The sequence below is a fragment of the Marmota marmota genome, unplaced genomic scaffold (assembly GCF_001458135.2).
Source record: "Marmota marmota marmota unplaced genomic scaffold, marMar, whole genome shotgun sequence".
NCBI classification, from domain to species: domain Eukaryota; kingdom Metazoa; phylum Chordata; class Mammalia; order Rodentia; family Sciuridae; genus Marmota; species Marmota marmota.
In genome coordinates this window covers 417,768-433,643 of record NW_025999949.1, presented here as the reverse complement: position 1 = coordinate 433,643, position 15,876 = coordinate 417,768, and the positions used below count along the sequence as shown (strand labels likewise).

The 15,876-nt window shown below is 39.9% G+C and overlaps 1 protein-coding gene across 1 annotated transcript in view; it reads right to left on the bottom strand.

Annotated features, from left to right (window-relative positions):
- Positions 1-15,374, bottom strand: part of Erich5 (glutamate rich 5) — a 22,203-nt gene extending 6,829 nt beyond the window's left edge. The window contains exon 1 of the mRNA XM_015486328.2: positions 14,927-15,374. Coding sequence (XP_015341814.1) covers positions 14,927-14,984 — 58 coding nt within the window. The 5' untranslated portion in view covers positions 14,985-15,374. The remainder of the gene's footprint in view (positions 1-14,926) is intronic.
- Between the last annotated feature and the right edge of the window lie 502 nt (positions 15,375-15,876).

Below are 15,876 nucleotides of genomic sequence, written 5' to 3'. Positions count from 1 at the left end.
GGCGGGGGAAGGAGGGGGGACATACCGGGGAATATAGTACATTAAATTGTGTTGTTTGTGTGTACAAATAACGTCACAATGAATCCCACTATTATGTACAATTATAACGCACCAATAAAAATTAATTAAATAAAAAGAAAAGAAGATTACATTAAAATCCTTCAGTCTGATATTTATCTGAAAAAATAAATTGTGAGTAGGGTTTTGTTAAGCAATTAAATCAATACACATGCCCAGGACTGAGGTTTAGTTTAGTCACTGAAGAGCACATGTGCTTAGCATGTGCAAATCCCTGGGTTCAATCCCCAGCACCAAATTTTACACACCACACACATAACTATATAGCTCAACCATTTTATTCCCTAGACATTTTCCCATGAGAAAAGAAAACATGCATCTGTACAAAGACTTGTTCACAAAAGTTTGTAGCAGCTTAATTTGTAATAACCGGAAACTGGAAACAACCTAGATTTACATCAACAGATGAATAAAGAAACTGATTGAGGTATATCCACACAATGGAATACTACACAACAATAAAAAAGAAACGGCCCATTGATAAGTGCAACAACATAAATGCTTTTCAAAATAATTATGCTGAGTAAAAGAAGATGGAAAGATTACATACTATATGATCCCATTTTATAAACTAGAAAGTGCCAACTTATCTAATAGTGACAGAAAGCAAAACAGTGTCTGGGGACTGGGATTGGGATGAGCCAGAATGGATTTCAAAGGAACATAAGGAAATGTTGGCAGTTAACGTTCAATATTTGGATTGTGTTGATGCTTCCATGGGTACACACATAAGTCTTGGTACAAACTTACTAAAATGTGCTGTCACATCTCACAACTAAACACTCAAGGTCACTCCAGGTGAACTGGGTTGCATGAAATAATCACAGAGACAGAGAAATACCTTTTTCTTTGGGTCCTGTGACAGCTCCTCCAATATTAGGGGTCCGTGGAAAGAGAGAGAGAGAGCACGTGCTGACCCCTTTTATTGAGGAGAAGCCATTCAAATGAAGCAAGGGATTAGGTTTCGGTGGTTGAATCTAGCTTCCTGATGTCTGCTGCCGCAGATTGAGTGACATCTAGGGAGGCCATTCCCATCTCCTGAGCTGTGTGGGGATCATGGCAGAGCAAGTAAAAAGACCAGAGCCAGGCCCACCCAAACCGAGGGGCAACTCTGTGCACTCAGTGCCCATAGTTCACACACACACACAGCCCATGGCTGGATTTTGCCACATCTCCACGTTCTCATCCCTCCAGGCCAAGGGGTGCTCGGTTCCTCTGTGCTCCGTAAATATGTGCCGTTCACTGTATATCAACTATACCTCCCCTGAACTGCTTATTTTTAACATAAAAATAAATAAAATGAAAAAAAGAATCCTGAGTAGGGGAGAGAATTGATCTGATTTGGATTTTTAAAACCTCCCTCTTTGGGGACTGGGATTATAGCTCAGGGTACAGAGTGTGCTTAGCAAGCTAGGGGCTCAATCCCTAGCACCAAAAAGACATGCATCCATCCACACATACTCCTGAAGAATGAATCAGAGATGGGCAGCACAAATATCAACGTTACCAGTAACTTCTGAGAGAAAATAGTTATGAGAGGTAAAAATGACTGAACATAATGACTGATCCAGGGGGTGAGGGAAAGGAGGAAGAAGGAGGATCTTGGGTAACACTGGCCCAAAGCTTGGCTGCTGGAAACAGAAGACAAGGATGAAAGAACCTGGGCTGTAGAGAGGCATGGCTTGTCTCGGGGCATGGTGTGTCAGGGATGGGCTGTAGATTGTGCATCCTAGTGGCAAACTCCAGGGGACAACTTGACATATGGGCCTGTCCAGAAATTTACGTAACAGCCTGGAGCTGAGCTCTCTATCTTACTAACACATTTGCTATGTGTCTGGAGAAGGGTAGTTTTTGCATAGAGGCAAAAAAGAAGAGGAAAGTCTTGGGGTAGAGGAGGAATTGAAGGAGGAGAGAAGAGAGAAACAGCGTTTGTATCTCTATCCTGCCTTGAGTCTAGTTGAGAAACCTACAGAGAGAGCTAGAGGTGAAGAAGCAGAACTCAGGGACAATTATATGAGATGCAGGGCATCAGCTGTCAGTTTTGAGGGTCCATATGACAGAACTGGGGAGAGGGCTGTCCTTCACCTCCCCCTCCCGTCTCATCATGATGGAAGCCTTCAGATTAACAGCAAGTAAAGCAGCTTAATAAAAGAAATCTCTCAGGCCTATAAAGAATCCCATAAGACAAGCCAACTCATTTAGATACCAAACAAAGGATGTTCTGGTAATAATTGCCTTAGGGAATTAACAAGGAAATGTATTAAAGTACTAATCACAGATGTCTGCCAAATTACATTTTCTTATAAAATAGTGATGACAGTGATTAGCTCAGTCAGTAAAATGAGATGAAGCATTTGCATCCACCTGTGCCAGGTGTGGGTGCATTCCAAAGGCAGCATTCTCCCAGAGCACAAAAATTTATACCTTCAAAAATACATGACGTGTCTAAGTCCAGTCCCACCCCAGAAAGAAAACTTGGTAAGAATTTATTTCACCTCAGATGGGACACAAGTGTCCAAGTGATCTGTCAATTTTTGCCCTAGCTAGAACACTTGTGCCCATGATCACAGTGTCAGCTTGCTTTGTGTGTACTTCTCCCAACCTTATCACACATTGGAATTAGGCAAATGTCCTAACATATAATTTTATAGAATACAACCTGAAAATAATCAACCAAGGGGGGGAAACATTACAAAAGGATGTCATTGTCTTTAATATTTTTCAAGGGTAAGTTTCAAGGGGATAAAGGATTCTTAAAATGATCACACACAAAAAAAGAAATTGCCGGAAGTGTAGTAACATGTTAATTTTGTCATTTATTTCAATCAACAGTGCTCTAAATATATTTGAATTTTTTTTTAGTTGTAGGTGAACACAATATCATTATTTCATTTTTATGTGGTGCTGAGGATCAAATCCAGTGCCTCAGACGTGCACAGGTGAGAGCTGTACCACGAGAGCTACCTTGAAAAATACATGAGCTACAACTGCAGCCCCCAGCTCTAAATACTTTTTGAAATGACTATTTGTAAGGTAATACTTCCTAACAAATAGCTCAAAAATTCTTTTTCCTAGGAGATAGAAGAAAACAATTTGCTCTAAAAGGAAAGACCTTGAAAATGACACCTATAATGTACATAGTAGGTTTGAATTCTGGTTTCTCCGCCTGACTCCAGTAAGCCTTATTAAGCCTCCCTGTGCCTCAGCTCACCTCCTATAAAGCAGGACTAGTGTCAGCACCTAACCAGGGAGCTGTGGTGAGGGCTGCATGCGTTAGTATTTGGAAGGTGCCCACACAGGGACTCACAACCACTGAGTGCCAGTCGATAGCATTGTTCTCTCAATGACCTAGCAAGGATGAAATTATAATGGGCAAACACAGAAGTAAAGTGATTTCATCATTTTAATACTGGTACCTTCTCATGAACTACTCCAAAGGAAAAACGTTTAGAGGAAATACATGAAAAGATTGAAAAATAAACGATGTTTTCAGACCATCTCTCAGAGAACACAGCAATAAAGTCTATAATTACCCTAAAACTTCCTTTCTGGCTCTAGGTTTCATACCTTTTGAATTGTATTTACCCTCACCCTGTTGAAAGAAGTATAGTATTTCTTTTTCTTTCTTTCTTTATCTCTCTCCCTTCCCTTCAGTTCCTAATCTCTCTGGGCCTCAATTTCCTTATCTGTAAAGTGGTGATATTGTTTGCTTTGGGGGATTGTTAGGAAAATTAACAGAGGTGCTAATGTGTGTCTAACATGAGAAGATAGTCAGTAAATGGGGATGTGGCACACAGCTCACGTCACAGAGGCACCCTGCTGCAGGGCAGAGGGGTTGGTGCGCCTGCAAGGCTGTGTGTGGTAACAATGACTGGGGAGGGCTTCTTCCAATTTTACAAGGGTCCCTTGACAGCTAGAAGAGACCTGTCAATAAATTATAGCTAAAAATCAACAAAAAAGAATGAACAACTGCAACATTAAAGGGCTTGGATAAACAGTCCCCTAAACACAATGCATTGTATTATTATGCTAAGTGTTAAAATGTGATTGATAGATAATGGAACAGTATTTGTAATGTCAGCAATGATTTAACCAGACTTCACTGGCATTAGTAAAAGCCACTGATAGCTTTTATGTAAATAAATGTTCTGTTCTATTTGCTGGGTTTGATTTCATTTACTCATCAAGTACCCATCAAATGCCTACAATAGGCCAACTCTAGGCTGGGCACAGGGGTTACTGCAGGTAACAAGGAAGATCTGATCTCTGCTATCCTATAACTTACCATCTGCAGGAAAACTCAAACCATTGCGACTTCCTCGTTAAGTACAGTACTTGTACATTACCTCTCCTTTTTTGGTACCAGGGATTAAATTAAGGGACACTCGGTCACTGAGCCTATTTTGTATTTTATTTAGAGACAGGGTCTCACTGAGTTGCTTAGCGCCTCACTTTTGCTGAGGCTGGCTTTGAATTTGCAATCCTCCTGCCTCAGCCTAACTAGTCACTGGGATTACAGGCATGTGTCATCGCGATCAGCTGTATACTACCTCTGACCAACGCATCCCCATACACCCTGTCCACAGGTTTTTATGAATCCCCAACATATCTTCTCAAGGTAGAAGAAGATAATGCATTGTTTCTTCTGGTATCCTTACTTGGAAAACCATAAGATGTATTTTTGTTCATAAATAGACGACAGTCTATGCCTAATCTGTGTTATTATATAATAAATATTTTGAACACATGCATTGTTTCCACATTCAAAGTTGTTTAAAATGTGTCTGTTTTCTGAACCCTACAGTCCATCATATCATACACCACCCTGGGCCTAATCCTTTGGTGCACATTTTCTTTCTTCATTCTGTTGAAAATTGATCCATGCACAAATTTGTTGTGACAGCTGAACTAACAGAACCCTGGTCATAAGCACCGTTGTGATCGACAGACAAAGAAACTAAATACTAGGCAACATTACAGAAGGGATTAGAACTAAAGCTAACATACCTGAAATTCACATTACAGAGGAAGCTTTTCAACTCAGTCCATTGCCTATCAGAAATGAAAAGCTCTTCCCAACAAGGAGAAAACTTGAGGCCAATATTTCCTAAGACTATGATATCAGACATCGCAAAGGCCTCACTGTGCTGTCTACTACGTTTTCTAGAGTCAGTAAGGAAGGGGGATCCTGGTCCCTGCTGCTGTTATTTCTTCTAACTTTTGAGCTTTGGAACCCAGGGTTGCAGCATGAGCTATTCCCAAAGAGGAATCCATTCATCCTCCTCCTTATTTTCTTACTTTGCTTTCTCAGTTCAATTCTATCTTTTCCATCCATCCAATAAACAGGGACTACTAACAAATGCTATTCTGGATAGTTCTGCCTCTTTCCTACATTACGGTGTGTTTTAAGAACTGTCCTATGTACCATGATACAAATGTGCATTTCACTAGCTGGGAGATATGAACAGGGTATAGAGGCCAACTTAAGCAACATTTCATGTAATTAAAGTATAAAATTATTAGCCAAAAAATCCTATAGAGGGTAAATAAAAATCAGACAGACTACTTTTCTTTTTTAATAGAACTATCTGAATTTGCATATCTAAACTTCCTTTTCATCATCACAAAGTATATGAGATGCAGTTTGAAGGCAAACTTAATGTTGATATTTAACTAGGGAGAAACAAGAGCATGTAGTTAGAAAGGTACTTTTGGAACACTTGATGAGCTCACACAGAGATATGGGGCTGCTGCCTCTAAGAGAGACTGACATGTGGGAGCACCAAAGCTTGTCATCGAACCATGACAAAGATTTGCCTCCTTTATTTTTTTTTCAACATTTAAATAGTTTATTATTATAATAAAAATAAAACATGCTCATCTTTGAAATTTTTGAAAATATAGAAAGCTATTCTGAAATTACAATTCTATCATCCAAAAACAAGTCAACATTGTACTGCATGTTCTTTTATTCATATTTTCCCCACAGTATTTTTTTATTGGTTGTTCAAAACATTATAAAGCTATTGACATATCATATTTCATACATTAGATTCAAGTTGGTTATGAACTCCCAATTTTACCCCAAATATAGATTGCAGAATCACATCAGTTACACATCCACATTTTTACATAATGCCCTATTAGTAACTGTTGTATTCTGCTACCTTTCCTATCCTCTACTATCCCCCCAGATTTGCCTCCTTTAGATTTACCTTTCCCATTATATTTGTTTTAGACTCCTATAAGAGAAACTCTCATTTTAAAGATGCTGTAATATAAAACATCACTTTTGAAATGATTGATAGCATGTGCCACTGAAAAAGATGGATAGTCATTACTAATATAGGAAAATCTTAACATCTGAGTAGAAATCTAGACTTGTAAAACCAAGGTCACCTCACTGAACAAGGAAATGAGAGAACACCAGGCCTGTGACATGTACATATTAAACACTTGTACACGAGGTGTCTCTAGGAAGAACAGTTGGTATGTACTGAGACACCATACAAGAGTTGGACATGGGTTATCTCCTCCAATCCTCCAGACAACTCCACAGAGGAGATCTGTTGTTATACCATCATACAGTATAGAAAATTTATGGCATCTTTATCTGGGAGAGGCAAATAGCTCCAAGATGGCACAGTTCAGATTTAAGCCCAAGGAAGTTACATTCACCTTAAAGATTCAGGTGATTTTAAAGGCCAACTGTGGTCCCAGAACTTGCACCATCAGCATGACCTTGGAATATTTGTTAATGCTGAATCTCAAGCCCTACCCCAGAGGCACAGAACCAGAATCTGTATTCTAACAAGATCTCCACCCAAACAAGATGATTAGGTTATCTGTGGGGTCACAGGGCAGGCAAAGGGAGCTAGTTAAAGACTGAAGTGGCTGATGAGCACACAGAATTGTTGGGTATTGCACACCTGCCAACATCTGGTGTGGGCTGCATCCTCATGGTAGCATGTCACTATCAGCATGAGAGACAACATATGTATATTGATGTAGCAATGAATCGAGAGACTGAATCAGTCCAAGTGAGCTCCATACTGGGAGGGAGATGGCCCTAATCTTTCTCACCTTGTCCTAGTGAGAAAGCAGCATTGATAAGATGTAAAAGTATAGGCAAGTCTATGTTCCAAAAAAAATTTTATTTACAAAGCTAGATCTAGATCCCTACTCCGAGATCCATGTTCTTAATCTGCACTCTACGTTGTCTCTCAGTGTGTTGAATTCACACACACAAATGCAAGGTGTACAGGTCCCTAGAGCCTCTCATAACCATCTAGTCTACAGACACTACATCAGGGCAAGCAAAAGAAAAGAAAATTAGCCAAATGACACTCTGGAGTTTTTGCCAGTTTTAGGAAAATGAAAAAGGGCAAAAATAGGCACACACAACACACATACAAAATCAGCTTATAGAAAACAAGGAACTTGTCCCTTCTCATTAGCAATGACAGTGAGGGGGGAAATGAGCCAAGAGAATGGTGTGGGGAGGACTCTGCAACAGATCCCTGCTGGGAGGGTTGAAGGCAGGTGCTGTCTCTCAGAAAGAGAAACAACAAATAAAAATGATAGGCATTTGGAAAGCCCATCCCAGTGCCTCCCAGTCTCTTTTGTGTCCTGGCACATGTGGAATACGATATTCATAAAGCACACTGAGACAAGTAGAAGAAGCTGCTCCCAGAAGACTCAGGCTGTCAAGACTCTGTCCAGCTGCCCTGAAATCTGGAGAAACACCAACATGTAACCCATTCTCACAAGCTGGGAAACCATGACACACACAACATTGCCGGAGCTAGGAATGCACACCAGTGTCGCCTAGCTTATTTCACCCACCTGCATAACACTTATTTCCCAGAGGTTTTAGCTATACAAACAATGTGGAGTTAACTTTTTATTCCTTATCTTTATCCTTGGAGAACAAAGCTTGGACATCCTTGGATATATACAAAAGAATGTCTAGAGCTTGAAGACAATTCCCCAGGAAGGTTTCAAGGGATGTGAGCAACAGCAAAGTCCAGAAATGGGGACTGAAGCTTCTGAGGTCATCATGGCACTGTAAGACACTAACACTCACTGGGGGACCTATATTCTGCTTTAAAAAAAAAATAACCCAGTACAACCCCCACACATCCACACCAGGACTCCAAGTATAGCCAAGACTGATACTTTGTGTCCATTTTAGCAAAACTTTGTGACCCAATGAGTGTTGGGGTATCTTTTCAAACTTAATATTGTAAAATATTAACAAAAGTGAAATTACACAGCAGTTGGGCTGTGTGGCAGTCTTAGAAAAGCATGATTTAACGCTACACAATCAAGCATTGTTTGCTGTGTTTACCTTTCCTGCATGACTAGGAGACTGTTCCCAGCCCAGCACTATTCCCAAGCCCAACTTGGCCAGTGCTACCTTTCATCTTCTGCTATCTGTTGGGTCTTGAGTCCTCTGCTTCTCTAAGTAGTCCTCTCATCTGCCCTCTCATCTCAAATCCCCAATTCTGTCAATCCATCTATTCACCCATTTCCCCATTCAATAGTTAACTATTGACTGCATTTTTCTTATATGTAAGATATAAGACAATATAAGTTTCTGGCAGAATCAGGACTAGATCCCAGATGGAAGCGGAGGTTATGAAAAACAGCAAGGGCTTTGAACTCACACTCACAGGGCTTAAGCCTCAGCTCCATCACTTGCTACCTCTGAGATCCTGGGAAAGTTACTTATGCTTAATAAGCTTTAATATTCTGCTTGAATTTGGTGCTATTAACATATGCTCACCAGGCGCAGTGGTACCTTATAATCCCAGCTTTGAGGGAAGCCGAGGCAGGAGGATCACACAGCCTCAGCAACTTAGTGAGGCACTAAGCAACTCAGTGAGACCCTGCCTCTAAATAAAATACAAAATAGGGCTGGGAATGTGGCTCAGTGGTCAAGTGCCCCTGAGTTCAATCCCTGGTACCACTGCGCCCTCCCCCCCAAAAAAAACCACATTTGCTTTATAAGAGTACTGTGGGCATTGAAATCAATAAGATAACCTCTACCTAATCTCCTGACTTCTGCTCCATACTCCTGTTTTGATGTGGCTGCATAAACCTCTGAAAAGTTTGCCTTAAAACAAACAAAAAAAAAAACACATTTATTTTGTAGGTGTAGATGGACACAACACAATGCCTTTATTTTTATGTGGTCCCACCTGTACTAGGTGAGCGCTCTACCGCTGAGCCACAATCCCAGCCCCAAGGTCTGTCTTTTCTTTCTTCCTTTTTTGTGGTACTAGGGATTAAACCCAGGGGTGCTCCATCACTAAGCTATATCCCCAGACCTTTTTATTTTTTTTTTATTTTGAGACAGGGTCTTACTAAGTTGCCAAGACTGGCCTCCAATTTCTGATCCTCCTGCCTCAGTTTCCGCAGTAGCTGGAATTATAGGTATGCTACACCATGCTTGGCTGAAAGTTTTTGATTTTTTGAAAAAGATTTATTTTATTGTTGATGAAGGTATAAACTGGCACAGCTCTTACAGAAGGTATTTTGGCTGTTTCTATCAAAATTGTTGATGTCTAGTAATACTACTCTGACCTAGTAATGCTTTTCTGGGAAATCTCCCTGGAGATATAATTGTACACATTCAAAATGATGTATTCACAAAGGAACTCACTGTAACATTGTTGTAACAGGAAAAGACTGGAAACAAATCCAAAGTCCCTCAGTAGGGGACTGGTTAAACAAATCGCACAACAGATTATTTTTGTAGGTGTAGGAAAGGAGAAATAAGTTCTTAATATATAAATGTGGAAAAGTCTTCATCTTTTTTTAATATTTATTTTTTAGGTGTAGATGGACACAACACAATGCCTTTATTTTTATGTGGTGCTGAGGATCAAATCCAGGTCCCTCCAGTGCTAGGCGAGCACACTACCGCTGAGCCACAATCCCAGCCCAAAAGTCTTCACCTTGTTAGGTAAGAATCAAGGTGAAGAACAGTGAGTATAATACATTTTAAATATAAATGAGAGAGGGAAAGAAATAATATTTCCAATTCATATAGAAACTTTAAAAGAAAATACCCCCCCTGCCAAAAAAAGAAAACCCAAACTAATGTGATTGGGACTAAGCAGATAGTGGAAATGGAGTGGGAGGTGTACTCTTCACTGCATGACTTTTTCAAATATTTTCACATTTTTGAACCAGTTCTTATATTCTGTTTTTATTTATTTATTTTTAAACATTTTTTAATATATTTAAGTTGTAAATGGACAAAATACCTTTTTTTGAGAGAGAGAGAGAGAGAGAGACAATGTTTTTAATATTTATTTTTTAGTTTTCGGCAGACACAACATCTTTGTTTGTATTTGGTGCTGAGGATTGAACTCCGGCCACACCATGCCAGGCGAGCGCGCTACCGGCTTGAGCCACATCCCCAGCCCTATATTCTGTTTTTATTTACTGTATGCCATAGCCAGGCCTCCCACAAAGACATACCAAGAACTTAAGACTCGTTCTGGAGACTTATAGCATTTGAAAAATCCCATTTAAGTATTCCCGTATACAAGAAAAGCCTATACAAATTGATTTTAATATTAATGATGTTTGTTCTTCAACTATAAAGGGAAAATGTTTGGTTAGTACTGAAATGTCTCCATGTGAAAATATAGTTTGAAGCCAGAAGGTGTGCCCAAGGTACAAAGAACAATTCAACTAACTGTGAAATTCAAGCCTCCCGTGAGTGCCTAGGCAGCAGAGACCCAAGCATCTAGTGAAAGTTCAGGTTAAAACAAAGAAACGAGTACAGCTATCGGTGGAAATGTACACATTAACCTAGCAATGAATTTGCCAATAATTACCTTCTATTTACTCTATCTATGTTGGTGCTTAAAATGTAAAGTCTCGGGAAGGAGAATCCTACCAGAAAGGGAGGGCATTTATATTAGGAAACAATGGAGCATTATTAATGTTATCAGGGGCTAGTGAAGTGAAGAAGGGATCTGAGGCAAAGGTCTATAGACCCCAGGTGACATTAAAGTCTGTGGAGTCAACATAACCTTTGTGTTCAGATTCAATCTAATTTTCCTTTTGGAAAGAAATTCCTCTTTCTTCATACCTTCTAGCACTTAGTTAAAATCTAAGTGCCCAGGCACTGTTCTTCACTCTGAGTAGCATTAGATAATTCTTTACAACCAGAGGCCAATCTCCACCTCTGTTCCCCCCCACCCCAAAAACATACCTGGGCTTTAGAGTTAAGAAATTGGGGGGAGGAGGAGGGGCTCAGTGTCTGGTAGGTCAAAGCAAACTTCCACATGTCATTAGAATAGATTCTTCCTATGTCACCTAAGGGCTACCTAACAAGTAGCTGCTGACTTAAATTGGAGCCTAGAAAATAAGTACCTTTTGATTTTAATATCAAAAGATTTTAGAGATAGAAGAGATCCAAGAGAGAACCTAAACTATTAATGGTTCTATTGCATCATGTACAACACTTTTAAGCTAGAAATTTCTTATAGAAAATTCAGTAAGGCAGATATATCAACTAAAATCCAGTATACAGGATAGTTCATGTATTTTAGTTAACCCATAGAGTTTTAAGGTTGCTAGTGTAAATTTTTTAAAATCTCTTATGGAATGAAGAGTATCTGTCTTTCATGAAGGCACTGGAAGTTTCTTTACAACTATCTATGCATTCTGCTTGAAATATCACTAAAGTTCAATGTTCCCCAACTATTCCTAGTTTAAATTTGGAAGCAAATGTAAACCTCATATTTTACCAACTCTTATTTAAGAATTTTAATGTTTTTCTTGTTATATATTATATTTATCTTATGTCATATGTCTCAAATCACTGAATCCCCGTTAGATATGTGGTCACCCACTATGGAAACTACAAAAACAAAATGATAAAATATTTACATATTACCAATATTAATATTGTATAATGATATTATATATACTATGTGTACATATTACTATTATAAATTAATACATTAATGTGCATTTATGTATTATATTTGTATATGTATTTTATTTATATATAATATATAAATGTTATGTGTTTAAATATTATATATCTTATTTGTATAACACCTAAATAGTAAATATCTTATTTAGGGATTAGAATAAATACTCTTTATTACATTTCTTTTAGAATTTCCATGGTGGGTGACCATATATATATACCTTAATGGGGACCCAGAATGATAGGAGGAAAACCAGATTTAAATCTAGCTAACACAAACTGGTTCAAAGCTCAGATCTGACTCTTAGGAGCCCTGTGACTTGTGATAAATTATTTATTCCTTACCTATAAAATTGAAATAATCATAATACTTGGCCATAGAACTGATATAAAGATTAAATGAACTAATTCATTCAGCAAATAATTACTGAGGATCTATTATGTGGCTAGCATTCCTAGGCACTGGTGATACAGTGAACAAATGCATGTATAGGATGTTTGATGAACTTGGACTGTTGTATTGATTTTTCATTTTAGGAACTGGGGGGTGAATCCAGCATTTCACCACTGAGCTATATCCACAGCCCTTTTAATTTTTTTTTTTTTTTTTTTTTGAGACAAGGTCTCACTAGGTTGCTGAGTCTGGCCTGAAACTTGTGATCCCCAGGCTTCAGACTCCCAAGCCCCTGGGATTACAGGCCTGCACCACCACACCCAGCTTGGACAGGCTTGGGTTTGTACCTTGGATTTAAAGAAGGTTTAAACAGGAATGAATTATTTATCAGACCTCCAAGATCATGGAGTTGAAGTGCTGCTAAACATACAATAGTATCCAATTACAAGAGAGTATTGTCTGAGAGAGGATCAGATGCAATACACCTGTTGATTGATTAAATATGTGTTGAACAATTTATGCAGCATATTATTAATTTTCTATACACTAAAACTGGTTGTCAAGTGTTTGAATATTTTTTTCAGAACAACCATGGAAACTTAGAACAGCAACAAAAGCAAGAATAAAATATGAGAGTGTAACTCATGTGAATGGTTATTAATGCTAGTGATATTTTTAAATGAGAGGATTAAAAACCCCATCCCACTAATTAAACCCCCTCCCCAAGAGTTACATTCCTTGAAATATACTTTTTTTTTAAGTTTAAAAATTTATAATGAGGACTGGGATTGTGGCCTAGTGGCAGAGCGCTTGCCTCACATGTATGAGGCACTGGGTTCAACCCTCAGTACCACATAAAAATAAATAAATAAAATAAAGGTATTGTGTCCATCTACAATGTTAAAAAATTAAAAAATTTATAATGATTTGGTTTTCTCCATGTTGAAGAGTAAATCCAGGACCTTGCACATACTGTGTCTGCACTCCATCATTGAGCTACATGCCCAGCCCGATGCTCTACTTAAAAGTAGACCAAGAGACTACTACCAGGATATCTTAGGCTTGGTAGAAGGTAAGAGAAGCCAGTATAAATTAATATATCCCTCTAATCACTCCAGTATCACTTTGTTTCAGTTTTTTAAAATACTGAAACCAATAAGGATTATTATGCAACAGAATGCAAAAATCTACCTGATTCCATAAAATAAAACATGAAACATCTAAGTCATTTTTCCTTGCATTAGCCTCTTTAGGGCATGTTGGAGCACGGGGGTGCTGGCCTCTTTAGGAGAACAGTTAGCAAGCACTGTGCATTAGGAATGGGCTTTCTGTGCTTTAGTGTTTTCAGTGAGAAGGGGTTTGGAATCACTCTCAGAAACGCTTTTGATTTTTTTTTTTTTTTTTTGCCTTCTTCTTACCTGCTGATTGCTTTCTGTCATCTACTAAAACTAGAAATACAAATTATTACACACCAGTAAATAACAGCAGTACAACGTATTTCTGACTAGGACATGGTGGCTGAGCTTTTAAACAGTACTCAAGACAATCCTGTGCGCTCTACCACAAAATCAAACAGGAAGGCGCTTCTGCTGTTGCAATAACACAAGGTGCTAACAGAAGACCTTTTTAAGTGAAATATTGTTAAGTGAAAATGACAACTTAAGTTAGTCTTGAAGATTGTAAACTAGCATAACATTCAAAGATTTGTCCAAAATGGTAACCATTCAAAATCCAAGAACTGAAGTCATTCTCTGGTTCATTGATCTGCTTTAATTCTTTTCATAGTGCTTATCCCTGTCAGAAATTATCTCATCGCTTGTCTCTTGTGTTTATCTCTTCCATTCTTGCTCTCCATACGTAGGGTCACTGGTATCTCCAGCATCCAGCCAAACACTGAGCTACTTATTATATAGTAGACTCTCGAAATAGACTCATTGAATTTTCTTTATAAGATTCAGTGATGACACCTTTTATCACATATCTCTTTCTCAAGAAATACAGAAGCCAAGGATAGGGGAAAGTATCTGACCTCTTCAAAAGTGCGGGAGGAACCTATTTGATGGAGTGAATGCCGTTCCATATTCTCTGCGTCCTATGCCATCTCGGATGCTAAAACTCTCACGGGGAAGTCCCCGTGAAAATTTCTCATGTGTTTAAGGGAATGTAGTAACCTCCGTAGGGATTTGACACTAGTACCTCGTAATCACATCAACTGACTGGATAAGCCTGCGCCCGGTCATTAGTCCTGCGAGTGACACTGCATGCACAGCGGAGCGCCCCTAAACCGCTGAGCCCTGGGTCGCAGTCGCTGGTTCAGATTTTAGAGATATTGGGGGAGAAGGCGTAGCGCGACTTAGGTTCCCGCTCTCACCCTCCAGGACCGAGCTCGCCCCCTGCTGGGTGGGCTCTGCTCAGATGCATCTTTTGGAACTCGGGGGAGAAAGCCTACGCGAATCCGCAACCCAGGTTGGGGTGTGGCCGGGGCCCCTGCTCACCGCTGCGGAACTTGCTGTTGTCTCCCGCCTTGTTGAGGGCGCTGCTGGAGCAGCCCATCGCGGCTAGCGTAACCACCTGTCCCAGCCCTGTGCGGGTGTCGCTGCTGGAACCTAGATCCCGTTCTCAACGCAACAGAAGCAGCAGAAGTTCCACCAACTCCGTAGCCCACAGGCTCAGAGCGCAGGCGCACGGCCAAGCGCTGGGTAAGGGGTGCGCACCGGAAGGGGCAAGAGAACTGGGTGCAGGTGAAAGGAGCTAGGGAGTGCAGAGCGCCAGAAAGCTGGAGGGCAAGGAAGCAGAAGACAGTAGGGATACGTAGAATTGAGGGTCCAGGTGAGGGACAGGTGGAGGGTGTGATATAGACAGAAAGAAAAAGCCCCCGAAGCAGGATAGGGATGCTGACTGGGGGCTAGGGCGAATCGCTGGGAGGGATCGTCTGAATCATCCCTAAATAGCCGGGGAGGGGAGGAGGCGGCAGTGGTCAGCGGCTATTGATTGGTAGATTCAGTGTGCGATGGCGGTGTTATTCTTACATAACTCCAGTACAATTACCACAAGGAAGTTTAACACCAGACTATTTCATCTCCCCTCCGATTTCAGCTTGTGTTAATTGTCCCATCCCAGGACTACACTTACCATCCTGCCTCTCTTTAGTTTGGTTTAATCTGAAGTAGTTCCCTCAGTATTGCTTTGCCTTTCAGGACTTTTCTTTTTAATAGGACAGGCCATTTATTGTAGCATATTCTTCAGTTTGGATTGATCTGATTTCCTTGTGATTGTTTGCTGGGCTGCAATGTCTGTGTGTTCTCGTCGAAGCACAGGATGCAGTTCGTCTCATTATTGGGAATGTTAACTTTGTTGAGTTAGGTAAGGTGGCATCTGCCAGGTTTCTCCACCGTGGTATCACTATTTTACCCTTTGCAATTTATGGGAAGCGATTATTCGGCTA